Source organism: Papaver somniferum, chromosome 4 (assembly GCF_003573695.1).
Source record: "Papaver somniferum cultivar HN1 chromosome 4, ASM357369v1, whole genome shotgun sequence".
Taxonomy (NCBI): domain Eukaryota; kingdom Viridiplantae; phylum Streptophyta; class Magnoliopsida; order Ranunculales; family Papaveraceae; genus Papaver; species Papaver somniferum.
The window spans coordinates 51,878,915-51,894,842 of record NC_039361.1 but is presented as its reverse complement, the minus strand read 5'-3'; the positions used below and the strand labels follow the sequence as shown (position 1 = coordinate 51,894,842).

At 36.1% G+C, this 15,928-nt stretch overlaps 1 protein-coding gene across 1 annotated transcript; it reads left to right on the top strand.

The window, feature by feature from the left end:
- Positions 1–5,798: 5,798 nt before the first annotated feature.
- LOC113275475 (protease Do-like 7) lies at positions 5,799–15,237 on the top strand. The gene is made up of 24 exons (XM_026524980.1): positions 5,799–6,373; positions 6,517–6,587; positions 6,679–6,813; positions 7,028–7,086; positions 7,207–7,243; positions 7,351–7,476; positions 7,869–7,958; positions 8,357–8,422; positions 8,563–8,619; positions 8,725–8,790; positions 9,383–9,490; positions 9,821–9,901; positions 10,515–10,564; positions 10,764–10,929; positions 11,122–11,625; positions 12,062–12,244; positions 12,329–12,434; positions 12,962–13,132; positions 13,228–13,307; positions 13,393–13,620; positions 13,860–14,075; positions 14,220–14,377; positions 14,507–14,618; positions 14,861–15,237. Exons 1-24 carry the CDS (start codon positions 6,106–6,108, stop codon positions 15,038–15,040), a joined length of 3,318 nt encoding a protein of 1,105 aa, XP_026380765.1. The 5' UTR covers positions 5,799–6,105; the 3' UTR covers positions 15,041–15,237.
- The last annotated feature ends 691 nt before the right edge of the window (positions 15,238–15,928 follow it).

Genomic DNA, 15,928 nt, shown 5'->3' with positions numbered 1-15,928 from the left:
ATAAGAGTGATGAATATAGTGAAGTTGTTTGCAAAGATCATGAACTTGCCAAAGCAACATTAATATCTGACCATACAAGGAAGGTGAGGAAAAGCAAGCAAATATTTTTGCATATGGGTGATGCAACGAAGGCCAATGTGGCGCAAAAGTTTTGGTATCGGATTAAATGAAACAATATAAGGATAACAAATTTCTTTTTACCAAATGAATCATATGGATGCACTTTATCATAAGCCTGGTATTTACGAGACGAAATGATTTGGATGCCACAAGCCAGAAATATTCGAAAGCGTTGGCAACGCATCCGTATCATAAAGTCCGACGCGCCGAAGGCGCACGAGAGGTTGAGCCCAGGCCGAAGGTCTGGGTGATACCCTAGTATATATATAATAAAGTACGAGATTTTTATAAGCATAATAAGGTGACTAAAATGACTATTTGTTATACTACCTAACTAATTAAAATGAATATAATAATTTTATATTTTTTAAAGAGTGCGCACTAAATTAGATTTATCGTGTAATTCCACTTGCAAGTCCATTTTAAATCATGTGCATAACACACAATTTTATAAGTGTGTTCTACTTTTGCACGATTTATAAAAGGGATAGTGGGGATAATATCATTCCATATAGGACAAAGAGGCGTTGGATCGACTAAATGGTATCCACCCCTGCCATTGTAGAACTGGTATCTAGGGCTGCACATAACCGAGTGAAACCGAGACGAACCGAACGGTCTGCCACAGTTTTTAAAACGAGAAGCGTTGATCTCTCGGCTCAGTCTACGGTTTGATCATAGAAGCCGACCGAACCGAACCGACTAATACAAACCCTAGATTTATTATTACCTTGATCAATCCTAGCCATCTAAAACTTATGAAACCCTGAATCTCTTAACTCTTAGCGCAGGAAGCTGCTTCATTTCATTTCTTCTTTTACTCTTCAGTCTTCTCTCTCGACTACCACTATCAGTCGCTTCCACCACCACTCACCAGCATATGAACCACCTCCATCAAGAGCACCACCACCTCCATCTAGTAAACATATGATTTCACTACCTCGATATGGTTTAGTTTCTGTTTATCAAACGATTTTTGTTGTTGATTTTTTTTTCTGTTTATTTTTTTATGTTAGGGTTTTCATTATCTTTTTCTTTTTTTTAATGCAAAAGACTAAGAGGAGCAGATGGAGTTCTTCATCACCTAAAGTTGTGTTGAGACATTGAGGAGCAGGTAACTACTAGTGTTTCTTCTTTTTGTTTCAGAGATTGTTCTTTATTTTTGAGACTATTTGTGTTGTGTAAAGCTTACAGAGAAAACCCATTTGTTTGAAAATATGTTTGAGAATATTTATTAGAGTTTATATATCTTAGATTTGTCCTGTTATTGTTTATTTGAGTTTTAGTTTCTTACAGATATCTGTGTAAGACCCATGAACTTTGATAAGACCCATGAAATGATGATGTCGTTGTTGTAGTTATTGTGGGTTTTACCAAAATGTTAATATGGTGTATGTGATGATGTTCTTTTATATTAAAACCCACGCTGCAACTGGATGTGCATAACCGTCTCAACTTCTTCTTATTGACTGTTTATTAGCTAATACATACCAGATATTCACTTAATAAATTCAAGTTGTTTACTTTTCGCAGGTGCTGTAACTGCTAATGGTTGGAGCAAGTTGTTCAATTTTTGTAACACCTGAACTTGTTGCTGCATAAGGAACGCAGCAGCCTCCACATGACCCTCACCTAAAAGTGAACCAAAGAAGAAGGGAAGAGTTGCATCTAAAATATGGAGTGATTTTAATAGTTTCAATCCTAAAGAAGCGGAATGTAATCATTGCAAGAAGAAAATGAAAGCCAGAACTCAAGGAAATGGAACATCTAGTCTGAGGGAACATCTGACCAGATGTCCAGAAAATCACAACAATAAGCAGAAAGGATAGCAAAGTTCAATTTTTCCGCTACCTAAACCAGGCCAGCCTTCCCAACTAGTTTCTGTTGGTTTTAACAAGGATATGTGTAGAAGAAAATTGGTGGAGTTTGTGATAAAAGATGAGCTACCATTCAAATTGGTAGAAGGAAAAGGGTTCAGAGCATTTTTTCAACTGTTAGAACTTAGATTCAAGGTGCCGAGCCGTATGACAATATAGCGAGATCTTTTAGTCATCTATAAAAACGAGAAAGAAATTTTGAAGAAGTATTTCAAGGAAAACAAACAAAGAGTATCTCTCACAACGGATACATGGAATTCTCCAAATAACTTTAATTATATGTGTGTGACAGTGCATTTTGTTGATATTCATTGGAAGCTTCAAAAGAGGATCATTTAGTTTTTCCAAATCAATGGTCATAGTGGAGTGGATATTGGAAAAATGATAGAGGGATGTTTTCTTGATTGGGGGTTAGAAGATGTTTTTGGTGTGACTTTGGACAATGTCAGTGCAAATAGTGTGGCAATTGGATATCTTCAAACCAGTATCATAAATTGGACATGAGCACCAGTTCGAGCTCAATACATGCAGGTTAGATTGCTTTTCTTTATGTATATGATTTAATTTTTCTACTTCTTTCGATATGTAGTGGTTTCATCTTATGGTTTTAGTAAATAAGGATATTGTCATCTTATGGATTTAGTAACTTATGATATTTCCTTGTTTCATTGTTTCATTCTTATCAGGTAAGATGTGATGCGCATGTTCTTGCACTTGTTTTTAAAGATGCAGTTCTATTGTATCACAAGTCAATCAGTAGGATTAGGTCAGTAATAAAGTATGTGACCAGTTCTCCCTCTAGATTAGCCAAAATTTGAAAATGTGTTGCTCTAGAAGATCGAATGTAAGAAAATGGTTTTCTTAAATGTGAAAACCAAATGGAATAACTCATTTCTAATGATAGAAGCTGCAATTCCATATGAAAGGGCTATTAAGAGGTTAGAAAGGGAAGATAAGAGCTTCCGAGACAAGCACATTTTCAAGGAAAATTATGACGAGGCTTCCCTAATACTGATGTCGTAGTTATAGTTGATAGTGATGATTATTCATCCAGTGAATCTGAATGTGAAGTTGTTGTAAATAACAAGAAGAATAAGAATAAGAAGAACAATCCCCGTCATCATGCTCCATATGCTGCATATTGGTCATATGTTAAATGTATTGTGAAATGTTTGAAGATTTTCTTTGATGCTACAGTTAGGTTCTCAGCTTCAACACAGGTTACCACGCATGAATTCTTATGGCAGTTGGCTTTGATACATGAACAATTGGTTCGTCTGAGACAAACTGCAGGAGATCCTCATATTTATAGAATGGCCGATCTCATGTTTCAAAAGTACAACACGTATTGGGAGAGTACGAAAACATGAACTCTGTTATGTTTTTTTGCCAAGTTACTTGATCCTCAAGAGAAAGAGCCCGGTTTGAAGTTTGATCTTGAATGTTTGTATGGGCAATGTGAGTAGAGGGTTACAACTGTTTTGAAAGTTGTTAAACAAGATAGGAAAGCTCTATGAAGAGTACATGACCATGTATTCAAATGCCAATGCAGAGGAAGGTATTGGGTCAACAACTATTGCAGGTGTAGATGACGCGACTATTTGTGTGCAAGAAGTAAGTATTGAGGATATGCTTGAGTCAAGGAAGAAAAAGAAAAGCATGAATGTTAATTTTACTCAACCAAAATCAGAAGTTGAAAGGTATCTGAGGGATGAATGTGAAGCATCTACCAAGGACTTTGAAATTTTGGCTTGGTGGCAGGCTAATAGTACCAAGTATAGGGTACTATCACTCATGGCGAAGGAGATTTTGGAAATACCGGTATCTTCAGGTGCACCTGAATCTGCATTCAGTACAAGAAAGCGTATTCTTACTCCATCGAGAAGCTCATTATCTTCCAGGACAGTTGAGTCACTTCTCTGTACGCAGAGCTGGTTACAACAACATATTGCTCTTGATTTCATATCTGAATATGTACAAGATGATAGCATTGAGGATGGTAATGAACTCTCTTTTCTTATTGCTTTTCAACTTTTCATCTGTTTTGACTTTTGAGTCATTCTCTTATCTTATTTGTATTGCTTTTCTTGTTTGTATTGACTTAAAATGTGTATTGCAGAAATTTTGGGCCCATTGTCAGAGATCTGAAGGTTGAAGATTAAAGGGATGATTCCCTTGAGATGGACTATAGTCTTTTACTTGGTTTAAAGCTCATGCCGATGCAGTGTTTTACTTCATTTTCATGCTACATTTCTTTTGTTATGTTAAACTATAAGACTTGTTCTTGAGCTTTAGAATCTTTGGTTTTGAACTGTTAGACTTTGTGTATCAGTTTATCAAGACTTTGTGTGTTAGTTTATTAATATTTACTTCTTATTAACAGTTCAATACTTCAATTACAGTTTATTAAGACTTAGTATGAAACTGATGTACAAGTGACGAACCGGTGAATTAACAAGTCAGTTTCAATTTCAAATGTAAAATCTATGCTCTGTACAGTTTGGCCGGCGATTTTGCCTGAAAACCGAACCGACAGACCGATGTGCAGCCCTATTGGTATCATCCCATATAATTCATTCACTTTTGACATGGCTTGTATACGGATGATTCACCGTTCCATGCAAAGGCACCCTCGCTAAAAATGGAAATAAAAAAGAGGGATCTACTGTTTAGTCCAGAAAACCCGATCCGGGTTACTGGCTAGTCCAGCGCCAAAAAATATTTACTCCCTAGTCCAAAAAAGTTTTGAAAAGAGTAAAATTACTCTACTAACCCTAATATATAACATTACGTATAATAATACATATGTTACTACATATCACATATGTAGTATATACTAGTAGTAACTAGTATACTAGTAGTAATTAGTAGTAACTAGTATGTAGTATGTAGTAATAACATATGTAGTATGTAATATACTAGTAGTAACTAGTATGTAGTAATAACATATGTAGTATACTAGTAGTAACTAGTATACTAGTAGTAATATGTTATTTATTGATACTATATATTGATATGTAGTACGTTATGTATTGATACTACATATTGACATGTAGTATGTTATATATTGATATGTAGTATGTTATGTATTGATACTACATATTGATATGTAGTATGTTATATATTGATATGTAGTATGTTTGATATGTAGTATGTTATATATTGATACTACATATTGATATGTAGTATGTTTGATATGTAGTATGTTATATATTGATATGTAGTATGTTATGTATTGATACTACATATCAAAAAAAATTGTTATGTATTGATACTACATATTTTACTACTAGTACTAGTTACTACTAGTTTACTAGTATACTATACTATAGTAGTATACTAGTATAATAGTTTAGTATAGTAAAGTAATTACATAATTTACTAGTAACAATAAGATATTTTTGTTACTACTAGTACAATACATATTAATATGTAGTATCACCGTATTGATACTACTAGTATGTAGTAACATACTACTAGTAACATTTACATGTGTTGATACTAATTAGACTTGGAAGGGTGTTTTAGGAATTTATAAAATACACTTTATAGTTTCCACGAAGTTTTTGGACTAGAGAGTAAATAATCTAGTTCAAAAACATGTTTTTGGACTAGAGAGTAAATCTTTTCCACGGGTGCACTAGCCATTAACTGGGTCTGCTAGAACTGGACTAGCCAGTAATTCTTACAATAAAAAAATTAAGATAATTCACCCACTAGCCCACTTGACAGAGTCTAACCCGACCCGCTTAACAGAATCAAAGTATGAGTAGCTAGCACTGAAGAAACGAATCGCTTCTTTCCTAGTGTCAAATACCAGTCAGTCTCTGTCAAGGTCAACCAAATCGCCCAAAACTTTTCATCTCTAATTATTTCAAAAGAAAATCACTGTGAATCAATTCAATATTTATTCTCACCAGATCTAATCACAGATTTTCTTCTTAATCAAAACCCTAGATAAACCCTTTAATTGACTTGAGGATTTTCAGTATATTTTTTCTCTTCAAATTCTCACTCAAAAACAGTTTTCGTTTTCATGGAGTAATTGGAACTCCACAATATTTATTGAAATTTTAGTAATTTTCCCCCAATAATTATTGATAGAATAATGGGTGATCCATTGGAAAGATTAAATTCTGGAATCGAACAACCAGAGATTGAAGCCCTATGTATGGATATTGATCTTAAAGAAAATTCAGCAACAGCTGATGATTGGAGAAAAGCATTAAGCAAAGTTGTACCAGCTGTTGTTGTGTTAAGAACAACTGCTACTAAAGCTTTTGATACTGAAGCTGCTGGTGCCAGTTATGCTACAGGGTTCGTTGTTGATAAGAAACGTGGAATCATACTCACTAATCGTCATGTCGTCAAGCCTGGTACTTGAATTTGTTTCTTTTCGAGATAAAATTTTCATCTTTTTAGAATAGTATTCATTCATCAAGCTCATTGCTTAATTTTTGTTATGATCTTTTAGTAGTTACTGTGTAAGTTTACTAGATTATCTTGATTTTTTGCGTAGGTCCTGTTGTTGCTGAAGCTACATTTGTTAACAGGGAAGAAACTCCAGTTTTCCCTATATACAGAGATCCAGTATGTTGCCTTATCAATACTCAGTTTTTGTAATCTTTATATGTTAACATGAGACATTGTGGAATGATACACCGGGTACTTTTTATTCTAGGTTCATGATTTTGGTTTTTTTCGATATGATCCTGGTACGGTGCAATTTTTGAGCTATGAGGAGATTCCTCTAGCACCTGAAGCTGCTTCTGTTGGACTCGAGATTAGGGTTGTGGGTAATGATAGTGGTGAAAAGGTACTTTCTTCAAGTCATTGGCTGTGCATTTATTTTCTATGTAATTTTTTTTATACGCCTCTTCCTGTCCATGGTTAATCTTTTCTCATCAAGGTAGTAATCGCTAACAGCCAGCTCAAGAGATTCATACTTCATACTTCATACTTTTTGCTTATAGAGATTGTCCAATGCTAGTAAGACCAATTTGTTGATTAGTAATCTTATACCTTTTCAGGTTTCAATTCTAGCTGGAACGCTAGCTCGATTGGATAGGGATGCACCTCACTATAAAAAGTATGTGTTTTTTCGTTGTTGTTAAGTTCCCCTGGCGATAACTGAAGTTCCAGGTGGGAATAAACAAATATCATGTTATACTTATTATTTACATGCTGTTGGAATTGTATTCTTGTGCAGGGATGGATACAATGACTTCAATACATTCTACATGCAAGTAAGTGGCCTGATATTAGGATACATTGTATGGGGGTTTTGAGACTGGTCGGAAGCCTCTTTTTGTGAAGCTGAAATTTTTGGGTTGTTGTTGCCTCTCCTTTACAGGCTGCATCTGGGACAAAAGGTGGTTCAAGTGGTTCTCCAGTAGTGGATTGGCAAGGAAGAGCAGTGGCCTTAAATGCAGGGAGCAAATCATCAAGTGCTTCAGCATTTTTCCTTCCATTAGAGCGAGTGAGTATTTGTCTACCATGTTAGACTAAATATTGTCATGTTTCAGTTTTCCGGCAGATGTAACTTGGTTGGCTGCTTGTTCCTCTTGAACTATTTCTGGATTGTTATATAAATATGCCTATCATATTCTTATTGCTATGTTATTGGATTATCTACCGGACATGAACTATAAGCATTTCATTGTGCATGAGGGGATTATATGTAGTAGATCCCACCTTAAGAACTTTCTTTTCTATTTGAAATAAAATGAAAGCCTGGAGAGGCTATGTTGGTGTTGTGTTGTTGATGCTACTATTGATAAGAGGCTTCAAATGTCTTGTATTATTAGTAGAGGTGTTACGGATACTTCCATTACTATGTTATAAATTTTGCTTCGTGCATTTTGTTCACAGGTTGTGAGGGCGTTAAGGTTTATTCAAAAGAGTAAAGACTCATCTGGAAGTGGATGGGAGGCTGTAACTATTCCTCGTGGTACACTCCAGGTTAGTTTGTTCAACTTCAATTTTGGGTTCCTTCTCAGTGAAAATTTGATATTGAATAGCGTATGGTTGTAGGATCAATTAACATTCTGTTTGAATGAAATTAATTAACTATTTTTCAACATGAAACCTCTTTTGCTCACTTTTTTACCTGGAGGAGTATGTTTTACATGAGCTTGTATTGGATTTGACCACTTTCCTTTTTGACATCTTCAGTCTTACTCCCAGTTCAAGATTCTAATGTTTGCCTAAAGGCATACAAGAAAAACATCTATCAACTAGCTTTATTTTGTGTATTAGTGCCTTAATAAGTCTTTGTGCTGCAAACATCTTCCAATCAGTTCTTCACATGAACGTATGATGAGGTAATTATTTTCATATTGTCTATTTGTTCATTGTAGTCGACATTTCTCCACAAGGGCTTTGACGAGACACGGAGACTTGGACTCATAAGCGAAACAGAACAGGTGACCTATTTTTTTCATTTATTTTGTTTTTGAGATTTATCCGTTTGATGCACAATGTTCTTGGTAATTTGAACTGTTCTAGGCACTATGATTTTTTTTTTGCTCATACAAACTTACTCTTTTCTTTACTTGCTGGCCAGATGGTAAGGCATGCATCACCAGTTGATGAGACAGGGATGCTTGTTGTTGAATCTGTGGTAAGATTTCTAGATTGACTTTGAACTTCAAGGATTTTAATCATCTATCTGACTTTCTTAATAATAAATGTAGTTAGAGGTTCTAAAATGATGTGATTGCTATAGGTACCAGATGGCCCAGCCCATAAACATTTGGAGCCAGGGGATATCCTTGTTCGGGTGAATGGAGAGGTAAGATTTCGAAAAGCAAATCCCACAATCGAACAACTAGTATCACAATTTTTGTGAATTTGAAAGTTTGATGAGCCACAACTAATGATCTTAATCACGTCTGATACAAAATTGCCAAATACAAATAAGGAAATCAGAACCGTGAAAGCAAAACAACCAAAGCTTTCCATTATTTCAGGAATCATGTTTGGTTTGATACTTTTTAAAACATCTTCTTTTAGTTTACTGATTTTTATCTGCAAAAACTTTAATTTGATTTTTGAAATCCTTGTTTATTCATCAGAAAAATCTTCCTTTGGAAGATCTTACTAAGCTTGTGACGTATATCATTATCTTCAAACTACTTACACATCTTCGAGTTGCAAACACCTTCGTGTTTCTTGTAACGTATTTCAAGAAACACGTTTACGTCGACACTCTTTTCTAACATCAGCTTGACTAATTTTTCATCTGCAAAACTGTATGTTTGATAGATGAGCAACAAATATTTTCTGGAAGATCCTATTGGATTACAATATCTGCATATTACTTGCACAATTTCACATTCGATTTATTTATATCATTTATTTAACTTATTAGCTTTTCAATGCAGGTCATTACCCAATTTTTGAAATTAGAGACAATACTCGATGATAGTGTGGACCGGAAGATCGACTTGCTGATCGAAAGGGGTGGTGTTTCATTAACAGTGAATTTAATGGTAAGTTGGCTGATGTGATTTCCTGCTTATTTATATGCAGTAATAATTTTACTTTAGCTCAATTTACTTCAATGGAAGGCTTTGAACTTACTTAACATGTAATGCGAGTTGGATTCCAGATGTACTCCAGATAAGTAGATTTTCATTTACTAGTGGAATTTAATCTGAAATGCAAAAAACGCAACCATTTAACTTTGTGCCATATGATTATACTGGACCTTGTTGTTAACCAAGGGACAAATTATCATACTATAGGGGGGTCGTGTATTTTGGCCACAAACTTATGTCATGCTTGGTTATAATGTTAAGTTTTTGTTTATTGTGCTCTAGGTTCAAGACTTACATTCTATAACTCCAAACTTCTTCTTGGAAGTAAGTGGTGCAGTTATCCAGTCTCTTTCCTACCAACAGGTGAGTTTTAGTTGGATTTTTTTTCTTGTACTTCTTAATTTTGCATGATATAAGCTTACTGGGATCATATAAAAATGCACCTCATAAGAAATTTTGACGACCACTTTTTGCGGTGAGAAACTTACAGAAGTTCTCTCAGCACCGCGTATTTAGTTGCAAGATCACAAATGTGCTGTCAACTTTTGTATGTGGTGGCAGGTTTACAGGTTACCAACAACCTTATTCCTAGAATATATTCATGTTGAATCTACATGGTACTGACTTCAAGAAGCCCGATTCCTAAGGCGTCCATACAATTTAAGTCAGTTTATAGACGAGGTCATTATCAGATGTCACTACTTCAATTGTATAACTATCTAAGAAGTTTGTAAATGAAGATTTTAAACTTTCAGTATCATGTAAGTGCATAAATGATTTAGGAGCTCACATATGTAATTGAGTAAGGCCAGAGCAATTATTTTCTGAGTTTTTTAAATGGAGCGTTGCATCATGGTAACATATCACGAGGGAGCAGCTCCCAAAAATGCTGTCCTAGTTGTACGACAAATATTCCTAATCATATGCAGTGTTATCTTCGAAGCTAACTAAGTCCTTGTTCTTATTCATAATGCAGGCCAGAAATTTCCGTTTCAAATGTGGCCTGGTGTATGTTGCTGAACCAGGGTAAGTCTGCACTAAGCTAGTTATAAGATATCCATTCTTCCCTTGTGTTGTTTTTTACTCTTTCTGAATTTCTTTTTACTTTCTCCTTTCCCTTCAAAGGTCTGGGAAACAAATGATTCTACTATCTAAGAGCTGCAACAAAGCATATTTCTCTTATTGTTTCCAACTGATGACTGAGTTGTTAAATTGCAAAGTCCAGGTACATGCTTTCTAGAGCAGCTGTTCCTCGCCATGCCATAATTAAGAAATTTGCAGGGAAAGAGATATCGCAGCTGGATGACCTAATACGGGTGCTATCTGAGCTGTCTAGGGGTGCTCGAGTCCCTTTGGAATACATAAGCTACGTGGACCGTCATCGCAGCAAGGTACATATTGTAGTTACACAATGATGCGTGTTTATTTTTGTCTCTAACCTAACCCGCTGGGCGTGCAAGAATTTATGTAAAAAGGTCTGGGTATTTGTTGATTAGAAGTACTTTCCCATCTCCATTATATTATTCAGTAACAAAGTGACTACTGAATCTCACTTTTCCAGTAATGGTTCCCTATTTTTGCAGTCTGTCTTGGTCACCATTGACCGGCATGAATGGTATGCCCCCCCTCAGATATATACTCGTAATGATAGTACTGGTTTATGGACAGCAAGGCCTGCATTGCCTGATGGATCAACATATTTATCTTCAAGCATTCACTGCTCAATAAATGTACCAGATGAACCTAATTTGTTGACTACAAGTGAAATAGGCACGTTAGCACCTGTAGTGCAAACTGCAAACAAAGATTGGGCAGATGGTTTCTGTAGAAGTGTGGCTACTGATGAACATGTTGGGGAGGAATCACACTTCATGGAAGAATCTAACGTTCCAAACAAGAAGCAACGACTGGAAGATGATTTGCCCATTATGTTTTCTGAGAACACCATACATAAACCTGTTGAGGTAAGGGCGATGGACTTAGACCTTGAAGATACTGGGCATGCAGATGACCGAGGAGGTGCAACAACAACTGCTAATGCTTCAGTCGCTGAACGAGTAATAGAGCCGACTCTTGTCATGTTTGAAGTAAGACATTAACATTATTCTGGAATTTTGGTAGTTTATCATGCTCTTTCATATCGTCTATGTTGCAAAGCTGATTTGTCATACATATATTTTGGTAGATGTTATAACTACCCGTAAGTCCTATTTTGGATTATTCTCCTTGTTGTTGGTTTCATCTTCCTTTATGTGTTTCACATGTTAAGTGATGTTATATTATGGTATCACATTCCATACCATGCTCTTTGCTTTATTTCTCCAATTCCGCTCTGTAAATTCCTCTTGTTCTTGATTCTATCTTCCATTGTGTGATTCACATGTTATATGGTATTATATTATAGTGGCACGTCCTTCGACTTTGTCCTTTGTGTATGCTAAGAACCTTACCTAATTTTTTCTGATATGTGTTGTGCTTATCGATGTGGAAATACGCTGATCTAGATTGATGAATGATTCACAGGTTCATGTTCCACCATCGTGTATGGTTGATGGGGTGCACTCACAACACTTTTTCGGAACTGGTGTTATTGTGTATCATTCTCAAAACATGGGTTTGGTTGTTGTTGACAAAAATACGGTTGCGGTATCTGTTTCTGATGTAATGCTCTCATTTGCTGCATTCCCCATGGAAATTCCGGGCGAGGTAAATTAGTGTTGCAATATTAGTAATTACATCTAGTACCCACCACTGATCAGGGTTTTGATTCACTTTTTTGGTTTCTTGTAGGTAGTTTTCCTCCATCCTGTTCACAACTTCGCTCTCGTTGCTTATAATCCTTCGTCTCTAGGTGCTGCAGGTGCCTCAGTTGTTTGTGCTGCTAAACTTTTACCTGGTAATATTAGCTTGTCTATATATAAACCGAGTTCTTGATGTTTCTACTTATTATCTAATGGTGTTTCATTGAGTATATAATATAAAAAGAAAAAATCGGTAGAAGTCAATTAGTGCAAGGTGATTGTAGCTTAGAGTCGCTGCCTACTGTATTTAAATGATGCCAAAAGTACGTATGAAATTGGTTGTTAAATTTCTTTCTGGCATGAATCTCTTTGTCGTCAAAATGGTTGCCAAAGCAACGGTGTCACAAGGCTTGAACAATGCTGCTTTGAGCATCCGCTTGTCATGAATCAAAATCATATCAGCTTAATTGTGTGTAGGGATGCTAACAATTCGAGCACATTCTTGAGCTTTGCCAGGAAAGGCTTAATAACAGGAGACATAGTTCACATGCAAGTGAAAAACATTTGAGATGATTAAAATTTTGACCATGATCATAAGCATGCTTAGCAGTATACGGTAATAACATCTCTGTATGATTATCTCTAACATATCAGCTATGTGTTTTTTTCTTTGTGTTGATAGAACCTGCTTTGCAAAGAGGTGATTCAGTGTATCTCGTGGGTTTGAGTAGAAGTCTGCAAGCAACATCAAGGAAATCAACTGTTACCAATCCATGTGCTGCTGTGAACATTGGCTCAGCTGACTGCCCACGGTACAGGGCTACCAATATGGAAGTCATCGAACTTGATACTGGTACTTTTCGGTCTTTATCTCTGAGTAAATCCTGGTTATATAGAATTTCATGCATTTTCAGTTACTGAGTAGTCTCATCTTTTGGTTTGTTTAAGATTTCGGTAGTTCATTTTCTGGAGTATTGTCTGATGAACGTGGATTTGTTCGAGCAATTTGGGGAAGCTTCTCCACTCAGGTTCTATATGGTTTTGTTGTCTTCACATAATCTAATTATCATTTCTTGTTTGACCACAACATAACAATTGAAACATCTGATGCAGCTAAGATATGGTGGTAGCACATCCGAAGACCACCAATTTGTTCGAGGAATTCCAATTTATGCAGTCAGCGAAGTTCTTGAGAAGATTATTCGTGGTGATAAGGGACCACTTCTACTCATAAATGGCATCAGAAGGCCAATGCCTCTTCTTAGGGTCTTGGATGCCGAACTATATCCGACTTTACTTTCTAAAGCTAGGAGTTTTGGATTGAGTGACAGTTGGGTTCAAGTAAACACCTCCTTTTTGATACCATTATTCATGTCTTCAGTTCTTAAATGCTATTTGATGACCTTCTAGAAGCCACATCAACAGTTTTTTCTTCCCAGTTTTGGAGCTGGATTGATCTTTCTCTTAGAGCTCCATTGAATTGCTTTTTCGGATTATCTTAAGTGTCTCGTCATATTCATACATGCTTTGATGATTGATAATATAATTTTTTGTACTAAGACTCCCCTTTATTTTTGTAGGCTCTTGATAAGAAAGATCCAATAAGGCGTCAGGTTTTACGAGTTAAAGGTTGTTTGGCTGGATCCAAAGCGGAGCACAAACTAGAACAAGGTGACATGGTCCTAGCCATCAACAAAAATCCGATCACCTGTTTCAGAGATGTAGAAAATGCTTGCCAAGGACTGGATGCATCTGAAGAGAGCGATGTCGCACTTAGTATGACAATTTTCCGGCAGGTGAGTAAAAGCCGATTTATTGATATTTCCCGTGTTCTTACATTAACTTAAATTTCCCTCTTCTAGTTTCATGTTGTTCTTATCTGGGGAAAGACAATACTGTAACAATAAGGAGTTATTCATAAAGCTTCTGCTTCCTGGCAGGGACAAGAAATTGAGGTTACTGTTGGGACTGATGTTAGAGATGGCATCGGCACTACGAGAATGGTGAACTGGTGTGGATGTATTGTTCAGGATCCTCACCCAGCAGTCCGTGCACTTGGATTTCTTCCCGAAGAAGGGCATGGTGTGTATGTAGCTAGGTAAGGATTTTCATGTTGCAGGGCGTTAATGCATCCCTTCAGGAGTGTCATCACCATACAGCTGAATAATTTTTGGAGCAAGCAAATCTATTCCCTCTTATTAATGACTATATTTATCTATTTTTGCAGATGGTGTCATGGAAGTCCAGCACATAGATACGGTCTTTACGCCCTCCAATGGATAATTGAGATCAATGGGAAGCCCACCCCTGATATGGGATCTTTTGTCGAAGTTACAAAGGTGTGTTTTATTTTACCATCCCAAGTACAATAACTGTAAAGTAAATTTCTCACAAGATTTCATATATTCTCTACAAAAATATGTATTGCCATTCTTGAGCATGTAAAATTATTTCATGCTTGTCTCGGTCCCTAAATCTGCTCACATTAATGATCAGGTTGATGAGAAAAAAAGTATTTATCAATGGTTTAAACAAGTATTTGAGATTCTCTTATTTTGACTTTCTCAATACCAATTGACAGGGTCTGGAGCACAGAGAATTTGTCCGAGTAAAAATAATACACTTAAATGGGAAACCCAAAGTGCTCACACTTAAACAAGATCTTCATTACTGGCCAACTTGGGAACTGAAATTCGACCCCGATACTGCAATGTGGCGTCGTGGAATGATCAAGACACTGTACAGCAGTATTGCAGCATAAGATATTAGATCCATTAATCACTGGTCAATTATACTGTAATATTTTTCATATACACATGATGCAATTCTTCTGCTGCTTTTTTTGAAGAACGGCCATAAAACTCTATATACTTGGAATCATGTATAATCCGCTATAGTCTCCCATGACTGAAAATGTCATTATAAGTTATTAAAGAAAAGACTCATTCAATATTTCTAGCCCTCTGACTCTCTTAAAATCTATATAAAAAAACTTCATGAACTGAACTGAATTCCTATTTCTTTTGCAGTTAAAAGTTGAAACACATTGAATCCTGACAAACATCTGGCGTTTGTTCGATCACAGAGTAAAGGCCAAGGCAGGCTAATCATGCATGCACTAGATGTCAGTATATGCCTCTGGCTCCTCTCCTCCAAATACAATGATTGACTGATGGCTGCCCCAAAGTATTTATCTTTTCTGGATAATACTGAACCTCTCAGATGGCCCAATGTCCAAGCATGTGATTATCACAAAAGCTTCATTTTTATTTACTTTATTAGCGGGAGTTCAAATCTCCTTTTAAAGTAAAAAGTTGTTAATCACCACATAGTTACCGCCAAAAAGCCCCCAACTTATATAATAAGGGGCTTTAAAAATGAAAGATTGACATGTGGGGTGCTCTAAAAGGAGGATAATTAGATCCCATTTAGAATCTTTTGTCTCATTCTCAATTATTCTCCGTTTTCATAAACGGCCGTGACAGCATCTGTTCAGGATGGCAAGTGGCACATTTATATCTCCAATTTCGGCTTTCTAGTTTTTCTTCGGCGAGTCTCCGTTTTCATCATGTATTCCAGGCATTACTTTGAATTTTTTCATTCTAGTCTTGCTGGAAGCTCAGTATCCGCACTGGATTATTTATAGCTT